Source organism: Lissotriton vulgaris, chromosome 10 (genome assembly GCF_964263255.1).
Source record: "Lissotriton vulgaris chromosome 10, aLisVul1.2, whole genome shotgun sequence".
Classification (NCBI taxonomy): Eukaryota; Metazoa; Chordata; class Amphibia; order Caudata; family Salamandridae; genus Lissotriton; species Lissotriton vulgaris.
In genome coordinates this window covers 195,943,657-195,958,702 of record NC_141698.1, presented here as the reverse complement: position 1 = coordinate 195,958,702, position 15,046 = coordinate 195,943,657, and the positions used below count along the sequence as shown (strand labels likewise).

General features: G+C 51.4%; 1 protein-coding gene across 1 annotated transcript in view; it reads right to left on the bottom strand.

Annotated features, from left to right (window-relative positions):
- The window catches only part of SMG1 (SMG1 nonsense mediated mRNA decay associated PI3K related kinase), a 1,828,328-nt gene that overhangs the window by 1,257,148 nt on the left and 556,134 nt on the right, over nt 1-15,046 (bottom strand). The window contains exon 23 of the mRNA XM_086940872.1: nt 11,663-11,817. Coding sequence (XP_086796998.1) covers nt 11,663-11,817 — 155 coding nt within the window. The remainder of the gene's footprint in view (nt 1-11,662; nt 11,818-15,046) is intronic.

Genomic DNA, 15,046 nt, shown 5'->3' with positions numbered 1-15,046 from the left:
ATATTGTCTAGCATGAGGCAGATTGGGGTCCGACTCAGTACCTTAGCTTGTTGGACACAATGTTGACGATCCGCAGTTTTATACTACATTGTTGGCAAAAATCTTTGATTATAGGGTCCAACAACATCATATGGGGTGGTGACTTTAAAATAGCCTGCAACCCAGTGGTTGATAGATCGCACCTTGCCCCTCATCACTACACCAAGGCATGGGTAATACTAAATAGCACTCTCACTGAGTACCGTTTGACCGACGCTTGGAGACATGCGTATCCCAATGGTAGGGAGGGTACCCACTTCACTGCACATGCAGCATCTTGGGCACGTCTGGACTATCTGTTGCTCTCCGCGGGGCTTTGTCCGGCAGTCTTGCGGTGCAACATTTGGCCCGCACGTATTCAGATCACGAATCTGTTAAACTTACTCTGTCCGCAGCAGACTACGGACCGCCGCGTGGCAGTTGGAGGTTGCAGGCCACCGCTTTGTTGAACTCTGTATTTCAGGAGGAACTTCGAGAGAAAGATTTCTTTGTGCGCAATAAGGACACAGTTGACAGAGTAGAAACCATTTGGGAGGCATTTAAGGTGACAATAAGGGGATATTGCATAGCGAAGGGGGCAGGGATACTTAAGGACATTGTATATAAGTTTCATAGATTAGAGACAGAACTCAAAACACTGGAGATTACATTGTCCTGTCAAGCAGATGGGGCCACAAGGGCAACATTCAGGGAGAAACTAACGGAATATATGGATGCGGCGCGCAGAGTGACACGCTTTAGGGGAAAATACTGGGAGGCTCGTCGCTATGGTGAGGGGGAGAGGCCGGGTAGGGCGCTGGGCGAGACGATTAGTAGACCAAGATTCTCCAACTATGTACTGGAACTAGAAGGCCTGGATGGGTGGTGTACAGAGACACTGCGAATACTTTTAATGCCTTTACAGCACACTATGCTAAATTATACACTTCGCAACGAGCGGACGCACTAGACTTAGATCAATATCTGGGTGAAGTGACGCTGGGATGGTTGAGCGATGTGCAGAGTGAATTTCTGTGTGCCTCGTTCGAACTCTATGAGGTGAGGGAGGCAATTATGCATAGGCAATCTGGGAAGGCCACGGGGACAGATGGAATTCCCATCCAATTATATAAAACATATATAGATTTAATGGCCCCTATACTATGTGAGGCCTATGAGGATGCATTAGACACGGGACATCTTCCTCCCTCCATGAGATAAGCTCTCATCAACTCACTTTTAAAGCCAGGGAAACCACCTCAGCAGTGTGACTCCTACAGGCCTCTGTCTCTCCTTAACTGAGACATTAAAATATTGGCCAAGCTTGTCGCCACACGACTCAGCCTGCTCATGGAAAACTTGATATTGCCCGATCAGTCAAGTTTTGTTCCCGGAAGGGCGACATCTCATAATTGAAGAACATTATTCACAATCCTCAATAATGTCTCATCGGAACTGCCTTTGGTGGCAGTTTTTTTAGATGCCACAAAGGCTTTCGACTTGATAGAGTGGGATTATATATTTGGAGTGATGTCTCGTATGGGGTTCCCACCCCTTTTCCTTTCTTGGATACAGCTATTGTACTGTTTACCAGTCATGAAGAACAAGTTACTTACCTTCGGTAACGATATATCTGTAAGAAACATTAGTTGGTGTTAGATTCCTTACCTTAGAATATCCCCAGGCGTCAGTCTGGATCCGGAAACTTTTGCGTAGCAGTACCCCTGCGCGTCGGTAGGCGTCGTCTGCAGGCGTCCCCTGCGGCTCCGCGTCCGTCGTCGGCGTCGTGCGCCGTGATGACGTCGCTGGAGTATATAGACGCCGCCTCCGCGCGCTGACGTCAGTTCTTTGTACACAGCTTTTCCGCGCCAGGAGACGCAGAGCCATGAGAGAACCAACACTGGTGCCATGTAAAACTAGGGCCCTGAAAGGGATGTCCCTAACCCTAGGTATCAGTTCGCAGAACGGGGAGGATGGGAGGGTTCGGTAAGGAATCTAACACTAACTAATGTTTCTTACAGATATATCGTTACCGAAGGTAAGTAACTTGTTCATCTGAAAAACACGTTAGTGTTAGATTCCTTACCTTAGAATAGATACCCCAGCAATACCAACCCCGGTGGTGGGTCTGCGAACCAATACATTCCTACACCAGAAAGTCCTGGAGGACAGAACGGCCAAAGAAGCCATCCCTCCGGACTTGACTGTCCAGGCAGTAGTGCCTCGCGAAAGTGTGCAGCGAGGCCCACGTAGCCGCCTGGCAAATGTCCTGCAAAGGGACTCCCCGGCCCAAGGCAGTAGTAGCCGCCGTGGCCCGAGTGGAATGGGCCCTTAGCCCAACAGGAGGCTCCTTCCGAGCCAAAGAGTAGCACGCTTTGATGCAGAGAACGACCCATCGAGAGATGGTCCGTTTATGGACCGCCCGTCCCTTCTTCGCACCCACGTAGCCAACAAACAGTTGGTCATCCACCCGGAACTGGCGTGTGCGATCCATATAAAATGAAAGCGCACGTTTTGGGTCCAGACGATGGAGCCGCTCTTCATCCTTTGAAGGATGCGGAGGCGGGAAGAAGGAAGGGAGGGTGATGGACTGCCCGATGTGAAAGGCCGAAACAACCTTGGGCAGGAAAGAAGGTCTAGTCCTCAGAACCACCTTGTCAGGATGAATGGACAAGAAAGGAGGTTTGACAGAAAGAGCCTGGAGCTCACTCACTCTCCTGGCAGAGGTGATGGCAACCAGGAAAGCCGTCTTTAAAGTCAGGAGACGGAGAGGGCAAGAATGAAGGGGCTCAAAGGGAGCACACATCAGAAAGGTCAGAACCAGGTTCAAATCCCACTGAGGCATCACAAACGGAACAGGTGGAAACATGTGAGTGATGCCCTTCAAGAATCGAGTTACAATCGGGGATTTGAACAAAGAAGGCTGATCAGGAAGCCTAAGAAAGGCTGAAAGGGCAGAAAGGTAGCCCTTGATAGTGCCCAGAGCAGAGCCCTGCTGGGCAAGAGAAAGAAGAAACAGAAGAACCTCCGAAAGAGGGGCAGAAAGAGGATCCACAGCCTTTGCTGTGCACCATGCCACAAATCTGTTCCACCGACAGGCGTATACCGACTTAGTGGAGGGACGCCTGGCTGCCAGAATCACATCACAGACTTCAGGAGGCAAGTCAAATGGCCTCAACTGCCGCCGCTCAATCTCCAAGCATGGAGGTGGAGACTGGACAGGTTCGGGTGGAGGACCGTCCCCTGCTGCTGCGACAGAAGGTCCTCCTGAAGGGGCAGGCGGATCGGGGGACCGACTGACATGCTGAGTAGCTCGGGATACCAGTACCTTCGAGCCCAGTCCGGAGCCACAAGGATAACTTGGGCCCGGTCGCGCCTGATCTTCTTCAGCACTCTGGGCAGAAGTGGTATAGGCGGAAAGGCGTATAACAGACCGCAACTCCACTCGCGCCGAAAGGCGTCGCCGTGCGAGTGCCGTCTTGGAAACTCCAACGCGCAGAACTGATGACATTGCGCGTTCTCTTCTGTGGCGAATAGATCTAACCAAGGCTCTCCCCATTGCAGAAAGATGCCTTGCGCCACGTCCGAGTTCAGACGCCATTCGTGATCCATCGAGCACCGACGGCTGAGTTCGTCCGCCCTGGCGTTCAGAGAACCTGCCAGGTGTTGAACCGTCAGAGTCACGCCCTGACGTTCCAGCCATTGCCAGAGGCGCAGAGCCTCCTGGCAAAGGGTCCACGACCCCACACCGCCCTGTTTGTTGCAGTACCACATGGCGGTGGTGTTGTCGGTGAACACCTGCACTACACTCCCGTTGACAAAGGGGAGAAATGCCTTCAGTGCCAGACGAATCGCCCGTAGCTCCAACAGGTTGATATGGAGCCGGGACTCCGCCGGAGACCAGATGCCTCTGATCTCTGCCTCTCCCAAGTGGCCACCCCAGCCCTGGAGGGACGCGTCATTCACGACAACGTGCTCCGGTTGGGGAAGGGAGAGGGATCTGCCTCTGACCCAATCGCGGTCCGTAAGCCACCACTGCAGTTGTCTCGCAGTGCCCTCCGAGATCAAGACGTGGTCGGACAAGTTGCCCTGATGCTGGGCCCACTGAAACTTCAGGTCCCACTGCAGAGCCCGCATCCGCCACCGGGCGTGATGCACCAGAAGGATGCAGGAAGCCATCAGTCCCAGCAGCCGCAGCGTCAACCTGACCGAAACCCGGGATAGCGGCTGAAAGATGGGAATCAAAGCCTGAATATCCCGGACCCGCCGTTCCGGAGGATAAACCCGAAACTGCGCCGAGTCCAGAACCGCTCCGATGAAAAGGAGCTTTTGAGAGGGGCACAGGTGTGATTTCGGCACATTGATGGAGAACCCCAGGTCGTGCAAGAGGTCTGCTGTCATCTGAAGGTGGTGGACGACTGTCTGGGGCGAGCCCGCCTTCAACAACCAGTCGTCGAGGTAGGGGAAGACTGAAACCCCTAACCTGCGCAGATGGGCTGCGACCACCGCCATCACCTTTGTGAACACCCGTGGGGCGCTGGTAAGACCGAAGGGGAGCACGATAAACTGAAAGTGCTCCTGGCCTACCGTGAACCGCAGGTAACGCCGGTGGGCCGGCAGGACGGGGATGTGAAAATACGCATCCTGCAAGTCCAACGCTACCATCCAGTCTTGCGGGTCTAAAGCAGCCAAGACCTGAGCTAACGCCAACATCTTGAACTTCTCCTTCCGGAGGAAGCCGTTGACGTTCCTTAGATCCAAGATAGGACGTAGGCCCCCCTTGTCCTTCTTGGGCACCAGAAAGTAGTGGGAGTAGCAACCACGCCCTACTTCTGGCCCAGGAACGCGCTCGATGGCCCCCTTGGCCAAGAGGGCCGTAACTTCCTCCTGCAGAAGTGTCAAGTGGTCCCCCGGAACACGGTGGTTCTGCGGTGGCATGGCTGGAGGAGTGGTCTCGAAGGGGAGGGAGTAGCCCCTTCGGACGATTTGCAGCACCCACCTGTCCGAAGTGATCGTGCGCCAGTGAGCGTGGTGATGGCGAACCCTGCCACCCACTGGCGTCACATGGGGCCGAAAGCACGGACTAGGAGGATTTTGAGGCAGATGCTGCGGGGGGAGGTGTGGTCTGACCCCGCCGTTGTCCCCGACCGCCACCACGGCGGTTTCCACGGCCGCCACCGCGTTGAAAGGATTGCTGCTGCGCGTGGCTGGCAGCACGTGTGGGGGCGCCCCTTCCTTGGCCACGAAAGGGACGAAACGAACCCGTTTGCTGACGCTGGGTCGAGAGACCCAAGGACTTGGCCGTGACCCTGGAGTCCTTGAAGCGTTCCAGCGCGTGGTCCGCCTTGTCACCGAACAGGTGACAGCCATCGAACGGCATGTCCATTAATGTATTCTGGACATCTGCCGAAAAGTTGGCGGATCTCAGCCAGGCGTGGCGACGAATCGCCACTGTCGTTGACATAGCTCTGCCCAGCGAGTCGGTCGTATCAAGACCACACCGTATCGAATATTTCGCTGCATCTCGGCCCTCAGCCACAGCCTGACCGAGCTTAGCCCGCACCTCCATGGGGCATTCTGGCAGCAGTTCCGCGACCGTATCCCACACAGAGTGGGTGTAGCGGCCCAAGAGGCAAGCGGTGTTGCAAGACCGCAGGCCCAAACTAATGGACGAGAAGACCTTCTTGCCAAACTGGTCATACCTCTTGGATTCCCGGTCGGGCGGGGCCGACGGGAATGCGGACTGGGAGGTCGAGGCCTGGATCACCAGACTCTCAGGAGTGGGGTGGGTAGACAGGAACTTGGGGTCGTCCGGACAAGGACGGTGGCGCCTGGCCACGTTCCGATCAACAGGCGCACCTGAAGCGGGCCTGGACCACGTGCCCAACAGAATGTCTGACAAGGCTTCATTAAACAGCAGCAGTGGCTCCTGCGGGCATGACTGCGGTTTGAAGACCTCAGTGAGGATGTTAGGCCTCACGGCCGCGACGGGGAGCTCAAGGTGTAAGGCCTTGGCAGCCCTCATCAGCACCACTGAATATGCAGCTCCCTCCACCGACGCCACGGTAGGAGGAGAGATCAAACCAGGGTTAGGAGAGTCGTCCAGACCACTGGCATCCCCCAAGTCACCTGTCCAGTCCGGGTCATACTGGCACTCGCGTGACAGAGGGTCCTCGGACCCCTCCCAACCTTCACCGAACTCTTCATCTTCTCCGTATTCGGAGTCAACGATGTAGACCGGCTCCTCGGGGTCCATGGACCCCACCGGCGCCGAGCCCGGCGTCGAGCGACGCCGGTCCGACTCCGCGTCCGGCGTCGGGGAAGGTAAGGGGACGGCGCCGCCCAGAGCCGGCGTCAGAGCCCCGTTGCCGGCCGGAGCCGGCACCGGAGAACCGGCGCCGCGCGGGGACGGCGTCGGGGGTAACCCCGATGGTAACGGCGCCGGAGAGGCCGGAAGACCAGCCGGCGCCGATCCCGAAGGCCCTTGCGGCGCCGGGGTCGGAGCCGTCGGCGGCGCCGGAGCACCCGATGGCGCCGAGGCAGGGACACCCGAACCGCCAGGGCCCCCAGACGGTGGCACTGGGCCCGCAGGCACCGTAGGCCCCGTCGGAGAACCGAGCGCCCTCATGGCCATGAGGAACGCCTCGATCTCCTCAGGCGTCGCGCCGTGCCCAGGGACCGGAGGGTATGAGGCAGGCCGCGCCGGCGACTCACGCGGAGCCGCAGGGTTGGGGTCACCCGAGCCCCCGGCCGCATCGCGCGAGCGTCGGGGGGAGTCGGGGGTACGATGACGACGCCCCGACTTCTTGTGCTTCCTACCTGATGAGCCTGACGAGTGGTGTCGACTTCCGGAACGCTCGGCGCGGCTCCGCGACCGCTCCCTCGAACGCTCTCTCGACCTCCGGCCGGACCGGGACCGCTCCCGGTCCCGACGTGGGGCCGACACCCGGAGCTCCAGTAGCTTGCGGGACCGCTCCCGCCTAGCCTTGTTGGTGAGGGCCCGGCAGTCGACGCAGGAGTCCACGTCGTGGTCGGGGCCCAGACACCGGAGACAGAGGCGGTGATGGTCCATGACCGACATCGTGCGCTCACAGTCATCACAGTGCTTGAACCCAGGCATCCTATCAGGCACAAAAGTGTAATAACAACTCGAAAAAACTTGGTCAAAGACCGGAGTACTGCTCTTCAGATCTGCGTCCACTGGCGCGGAAAAAAGAAGAACTGAAGTCAGCGCGCGGAGGCGGCGTCTATATACTCCAGCGACGTCATCACGGCGCACGACGCCGACGACGGACGCGGAGCCGCAGGGGACGCCTGCAGGGGACGCCTACCGACGCGCAGGGGTACTGCTACGCAAAAGTTTCCGGATCCAGACTGACGCCTGGGGATATTCTAAGGTAAGGAATCTAACACGAACGTGTTTCTTTCAGATGGTTCTTATCAACGGTAAAATCTCTCAGGCGTTACCGATCTCAAGAAGTACCAGACAAGGTTGCCCCTTGTCACCCTTACTTTTCGTGATAGCTGTTGAGCCGCTGGCGGCTAAGCTGAGAACATCACAGAGATAAGGCACTTAGATGTAATATGAGGCAGATTTTGATATCTCTCTACGGGGACGATATCACGTTATATATCCGGGACCCACAACACAACTTGTGGGTTCAGATAAATTGAGGCAAGTCTTGTATTTTCCCTCTCTCAGCCGCAACTACTCGTTTCCCACTGGATTACCCTCTGGAATGGGGTTAAGAGGACTTGAGATACCTGGGCATCCGCATAACGAGAGACCGAGACAAACTGATGCGCCTTAATTACGGCACAAGCATGACTCGCATAACAGACAATGTGTCTCGCTGGATCACACTTCCGCTCTCTGTAGCAGGGCGCGTCTCGCTAATTAAAATGGTAGTACTCTCCCAGTGCTGTACTTGTTTATGAACATACCGTTCCACCAGGGACTTATTTTTTTTAAGACGCTTAAGTCGGAAATGACGCGATTGATATGGGGGGGCAAGCGATGGTGAGCTGAATATTCCACTCCCTGTCAGAGACAAGGCACCAACTACTGTTACTTGCAGGGCCTCAGCATGGGCCACTATAGGTAAATTGTTGGATGTCCCCATGCTTTACTCCCCTCTACTGCCACTTGTGTACCATCCTGCTATGCCTCTTCTTCAAGAAGAGATTTTTCATAAGTTTAAGGAGCCCACACACATTGCAACATGGGGTGACATGTATCATGAAGGAACTTTTAGGACGATTGAGAACGTCTTTCAGAGGTTGCAGCAGACGCCACTTGACACTTTTTTGTATATACTTCTTAGACAGGGTATTCGCTCTGTTACCCCAGATTTCCCGGCGGAACCCCCGGTCCTTGCGCCGTTGAGTTGATTCTCCAGGGGGCCACAGCCAAACTGTTAGTCTCCATAATATATCATACAATACACACACAGAGGGTGGAGCAGTCTGCATTGGCGAGAACGCGCTGGGATGTGGAACTGGGTGCAGTGATGACGGATGACCAATGGGAATACTGCTCCTTGCAAACTGAGCAGGTGTCAGCCAGTAGTCTATTACGTATGATCCCTTATAAATTTCTCCATAGGCTGTGTTATACTCCAGTCCGAATGCATAGATACAAACTGAGGGAGAATTACAGACGCGACAGATGTCGAGCCCCTGGGGCAGACTTTTTACATCTTGCATGGGAGTGCCCGGAGGTGAATGGGTACTGGATGCTAGTCTTTGAAGCCTTATCTTTGATGATAAATACACAGCCCGAACCCACACCGATGATGGCCCTAATGGGATACGTTAAAGCGATGGAAGCGGCGCACCGTAAATTCGTGGCCTTAGCATTGTTGATGGCCAAGAGACGAGTGGCGTGTCGCTGGAGTAGGGGAAGGGCACCCACATTTAAAGACTGGATTACTGATCTTATACACTGTCAGGAACAACTGTTGATCTACACAGAGTTGCTGCCAGTGACCTCCAGGCCCAGAGATATTTGGGCACCGCTATCATGTTATTTATTGGCATACCCTCAGAAATAACTAGTAATGGAATACCATGTGTTTTGTTGTATTTTCTCTTGCATTCTATAATGTACTATATGGCCACATTGTACATATAAAGGGACTAATTGCTGGGAAAGTTGTGCTAATGTACTGAATTAACAAGGTAATGGCTGTGACCCATTGGCGTGGACAGGACGCAACTGAATGGAAACGAGATGTGCCTCCGTGCTAACAAAGATATTGTTGTGAGATGTAATACGTGATTAGAGTAGAGATAATCCCTGTATATTCGCTATGTTTCTTTTTTCTGTGCTTGAGACAAAATACCCCTGTATGTGTTATACCCTGCTTGATGAGACCAATCCTGGAGTATCGAATGTCCAGGGTCGCTTTGACGGATGTCACCGATTACTGTATTCGGATTACTGATGTAACTGTACTGACTTACTGAATGTGCGATGACCTATCTGTATAAGTTGTTTGAAAATCAATAAAAAGAAACTTTTTAAAAAAAGCATGCATTATTGAATGGGGCCGGATCCTTCAAAAGGGGAAGCTCTATTCATGGGAGCAGTTTAAACATATAACCAAAAAGACGGTGTCAAAGTTTAAATTTATCTAACTACAAAGATGGTCCTGAGCCATGGAAGGAGATAAAGCTGGCACCAACAATTTGGAGGGGAACTTGATCAACAGCCCACAACAGAAGATGGTGGTAACCTGGTATGGGTTAATTATGGATATCTCAGAGGAAGGGCAGAGTGCACAAATCTCTTTGTGGGGAGAAATAATGCAAAATAGCAGTCTCAATCAATTATGGCAAGTATCTTTCTGGTTATATTATAAGGTAGTTAAACCAGCATATTTCAAAAGGAACCAACTTTTTTCCTTACACTGAGCTTACAGGCTAGTAAAAACGGAAGGGTTCTGATGAGGCATATTGCAAGAAATGTGGCGTAAAGAACGCTGATGTTGTCCATATGTTCGTACTCCGCCCCAATATTCAGACTTATTAAGGAATGCTTGTAAGTTTCTGAACAACTTCTTACATACTCAAATCCAGGCACGCCCTTAAATATTTTTGGGATGTCACCAGAAGTTGGAGACCCTTTGGGTTATGGCAACAAATTGGTGTTCAATTTAATTTTGCAGGGAAGAAGACAGATTGTAACTATTGGATTCAGTCGCTGTCCCCCTCAAGGGTAAAGTGGCTTGGCTCAGTATTATATGTTCGTAAGATGGATTTGATTCGTACCTCTTAAAAAAAAAAAGTGGCTAAGGTATGGCTCCCCTTGACTACTTGGGTGAAAAGGAAATGATGGAGGATATTTTTTAGATCAATTAGGAAGGGATTGGATTGGTTCATTTTCGTTTGGGTCTTATGATTTACAGTCATTTGAGGACATGGCATTGGTAGTCAAGCCCCCTTTTCCATAATGCTGTTTTCTCAGAGGTTTTTTCTAAAGGCAGACTACAGAGACAGAGGGGAAATTCGGAGGTTTCAGCTGGAAGCAAGCATGGCAAATGAGGACAAAGTTGTACATTAAAAAGTAAGTACATTTTTAAATAAAAATAATTTTGGTTTGCCTACGTTAAACTCTAGGCCACTGTCCTAAAAAAAGACACCACATTTATTTAAGAAGTTTTAGCAGACCAGTCAGAGTTTCTAGATTAGAATAGTGTCACCTGCAAATATAGGGATCTTGGGGTGTGCTATAGTGGGGACATCTGCTGGACACTCAAAAAGGTAATCTACTAGACCATTAAAAAGAAAAGGATAGGAGCCAATACACACCCTTGACGTTTATCTTTAGACACCATGATCTTATCAGTCAGTTGGCTCTGGGCTCCCCATCTGACCCGGGCAATTTTTTCATGAAGCATATTCAATAAAGATAGGATGTCGTGAGGCATGTCCATCGTATTCAGAACCTGCCACAGCATCAACCACAGACTATTTTAGATCGACAAAGATGACATAAGTTTCCCCTGCCGAGCAAAACAGTCTTGCAATAGATTATGACAAAACAAAAGACCGGGTCTATCGGAGATGTATCAACTCTAAAGCCCGCTTGAAGCAGGTTTATGATGTCTTTTTCTAGATATCCAAAGCTGAATTCTTACCAGGATCCTAAGCCAGCAAACTTTTGTATAGTATGCAATCAATTAGACTGAAAGGACTATAATTGACCGGGGAATACTTGATATTTTTATACACCAGTACAACCTCAGCTCCCTGACACAATTCAAGGATTGGAGCACCCATAGCAATCAACGGAATGAGAGCGGAGGGGGAGTGAGGCTAGGGTGGGCGGGTGTGTGCGCACAGGAAATACATATTATACAGGTTTCTTTTACAGAGTGTTCAGAGCAACTTAACCACACAGCTGGTTTGGCATCCTGACTGAATTAATACTCTGTACAAAAGGAAAACAGCAGCGTCCCAAAATGTTCAAGTGTAATCAATTATTATATAAAAGGTGCCATTCTATACCTATCACAGAAATCGATACAACAATAATTTTACAACTGTTGAATAACAAAATACAGATTAGGAGCAACTGTCACTAATTCTGTAAAACGACAAATGTAAAATTGACAAATTGTTTATGTACGTTTTTACTTACCGACCGTCTGCCTGAAGTGCAACCGAATTAATCCAGCCAAAGCTCTTTCCAATAACTGCAGCTGACCAAATAGCTAATCCCTGTATAGCTTCAGGACAATGCAGCTCACAAAGCGCTTCCACAACCATCATGACTGTCATTTCCAATTCATTTCCCTAAAAGCAAAAAAAGAGTCAACTAATTTTAGGAATGTAAAAATAAAGGGCACAAAACATTATTAGAACTAATGCATAAGTTTCGTTGCACTTGACCAGCCGAAGAAAACCCAAAGAGGATCACTTATCCAGTTGGTTCTATGAATTATTTCTGTTCATCTCACAAAGGGACCCTGCACATAAGCTGCAGTTTATAAATCTAACACCCGTTAACCTATTAATCCCTTTCCTTTAGGTGCATGAAAATTGCACTTTGAATAATTTAATATTCTGGTACTGGTGAGCAAAGTACGCAAGTTCTAAATAAAGTAGGGACTAAAGCAGGTGTTGGTTGTAAGAAAGACCTTTTTGCATGTTTTCCGCCACTTTTTGCTGAATGAAAATGACTATTACAGGTTTGTAAATGCTTTAAATACGGTGGAAAATACTGTTAGATTACTTGTAATTATTTTGCAGATTACTTTCTGGATTACTTTTTGTACTCCGTGTGATACACCAAGATATCACACTAGGACATTTCCTAGAGAAATGGTAAGTAAGCAGTTTTTAGTTATTTGCAGTTTTCTTAAAGTTCAATACAAAACCAACTCCACATTTAGAACATTTTTCAAGGAAAAACAGTGTATTCCTATGTAGATAAATGAAGTTATCGGTTAACAGCTAAGTACTTTGTTGTGGGAGTTGGTATTCTGGGGCTAGAACCAGGGTTCCCCCAGAGTCAAGAATGCACTCTCAAAACACCCTCAGCTGCACTAGGGCAGCCAGGTGCTGAGGCCCAATGTTATCCCATGGGCAATAGGGGGCCTCCAGTTGGTTGCTGCTCACAAGCAGGCCACAAAGGTTGTGGCAGCAAAGCTCCTGGGGTTTAGCTCAGGGCAAAGGGGGATTTGTTTTAGCACCCAAAGTATACCCGCAGGGGCAGCTGGGTGCAGGGTGATGGTTTGGTGTCGGGTGCCCTGTTGATTTCAATGGGGATTCTCTGGTTTCAACAAAGACTGCAGGCTCGCGGACGGAGGTCTTCCTGAGGTTACCACCAGTTGGAGAGGTAAGTTGGGATGCCTGTGGATGCTGGGATACAGTCGGTTGGACCACCCAAGGATTTGGGACTATGGGTGCAGGGGTGTCTTTAGGCGTCAGATCTTCCTTACCAGCCCCGGTCTCAGTCAGGGGGATCCTCCAGAAAGAGGCTGTAGGCTTTGCTGGGAGATTCGAGGCGGGTTATAGATCACCAAATCTCAGGTCAGGATCACCGGGGATAACTCCTCGTGGTGTTGGGCCACTCAAACTTGGGCTGTGGGCATCGGGTGCAGGCTCGTAGATTTGTCCAGCGCCAGAGTCTATGGGTGAGCACATCTGGTGCTCACGGGACACATTCTTGTCTGTGGAAGGCAGGGCAGATCCTAAGGTTCTTGAGGTTGCTGGCTGCAGGAAACGCCAGGATTTTGCTTCTGCAGATTCGTGACAGGATGGTAGGGTGGGGCTAAGTCACTGGGCATCCTCTTATCAGCACGGCTCTTCGGTCTTACTTTTCTTCTTGGTCAGTTCTTGTATGAGGAGGCAAGGTTCAGGGGTGCCCCTAAATACTAGGTAGCAGGGTGATCCAGGTAGGGACATATTGGGACCAATGGGCCCTTCATTGGGGGGGTACACCCCATATTATGTCACCATCCAGTGAGAGGGGAGAATTTGCCTAACTCTGGTTGGCTGAGTGCCCCCACCTGCAAGGAGGCGGGGACTCATCTCGCCTCCCCCACCTAAGTGGTGGGGTTGGTAAAGGTGGGCACACCTCTCTTCCTCACTTGGTTTTCCCGCCAATTCTCCCACCCAAAGGGGCGGTCAGAACCGGTGGGCCCAGTTGCTGGAAGCAGCAAAAGGCCTGGGGAAGCTCACAAAGGTGGCAAGCATTTGAAGCTTTCCATTCATGGACCCTGCCCATGCCTAGATAAGGAGGCTTGGCACCTCGTCCCAGGACGAACAAGTTACTTACCTTCGGTAACGATATATCTGTAAGAAACATTAGTTAGTGTTAGATTCCTTACCTTAGAATATCCCCAGGCGTCAGTCTGGATCCGGAAACTTTTGCGTAGCAGTACCCCTGCGCGTCGGTAGGCGTTGTCTGCAGGCGTCCCCTGTGGCTCCGCGTCAGTCGTCGGCGTCGTGCGCCGTGATGACGTCGCTGGAGTATATAGACGCCGCCTCCGCGCGCTGACGTCAGTTCTTTGAACACAGCTTTTCCGCGCCAGAAAACGCAGAGCCATGAGAGAACCAACACTGGTGCCATTTGAAACTAGGGCCCTGAAAGGGATGTCCTTAACCCTAGGTATCAGTTCGCAGAACGGGGAGGATGGGTGGGTTCGGTAAGGAATCTAACACTAACTAATGTTTCTTACAGATATATCGTTACCGAAGGTAAGTAACTTGTTCATCTGAAAGAAACACGTTAGTGTTAGATTCCTTACCTTAGAATAGATACCCCAGCAATACCAACCCCGGTGGTGGGTCTGCGAACCAATACATTCCTACACCAGAAAGTCCTGGAGGACAGAACGGCCAAAGAAGCCATCCCTCCAGGCTTGACTGTCCAGGCAGTAGTGCCTCGCAAAGGTGTGCAGCGAGGCCCATGTAGCCGCCTGGCAAATGTCCTGCAAAGGGACTCCCCGGCCCAGGGCAGTAGTAGCCGCCGTGGCCCGAGTGGAATGGGCCCTCAGCCCAACAGGAGGCTCCTTCCGAGCCAAGGAGTAGCACGCTTTGATGCACAGAACGACCCACCGAGAGATGGTTCGTTTACACACCGCCCGTCCCTTCTTCGCACCCACGTAGCCAACAAACAGTTGGTCATCCACCCGGAACTGGCGTGTGCGATCCATATAAAATGAAAGCGCACGTTTTGGGTCCAGACGATGGAGCCGCTCTTTATCCTTTGAGGGATGCGGAGGCGGGAAGAAGGAGGGGAGGGTGATGGACTGCCCGATGTGAAAAGCAGAAACTACTTTGGGCAGGAAAGAAGGTCTAGTCCTGAGAACCACCTTGTTAGGATGAATGGACAGGAAAGGAGGTTGGACAGAAAGAGCCTGGAGCTCACTCACTCTCCTGGCAGAGGTGATGGTAACCAGGAAAGCCGTCTTTAAAGTCAGGAGACGGAGAGGACAAGAATGAAGGGGCTCAAAGGGAGCACACATCAAAAAGGTCAGAACCAGGTTCAAGTCTCACTGAGGCATCACAAACGGAA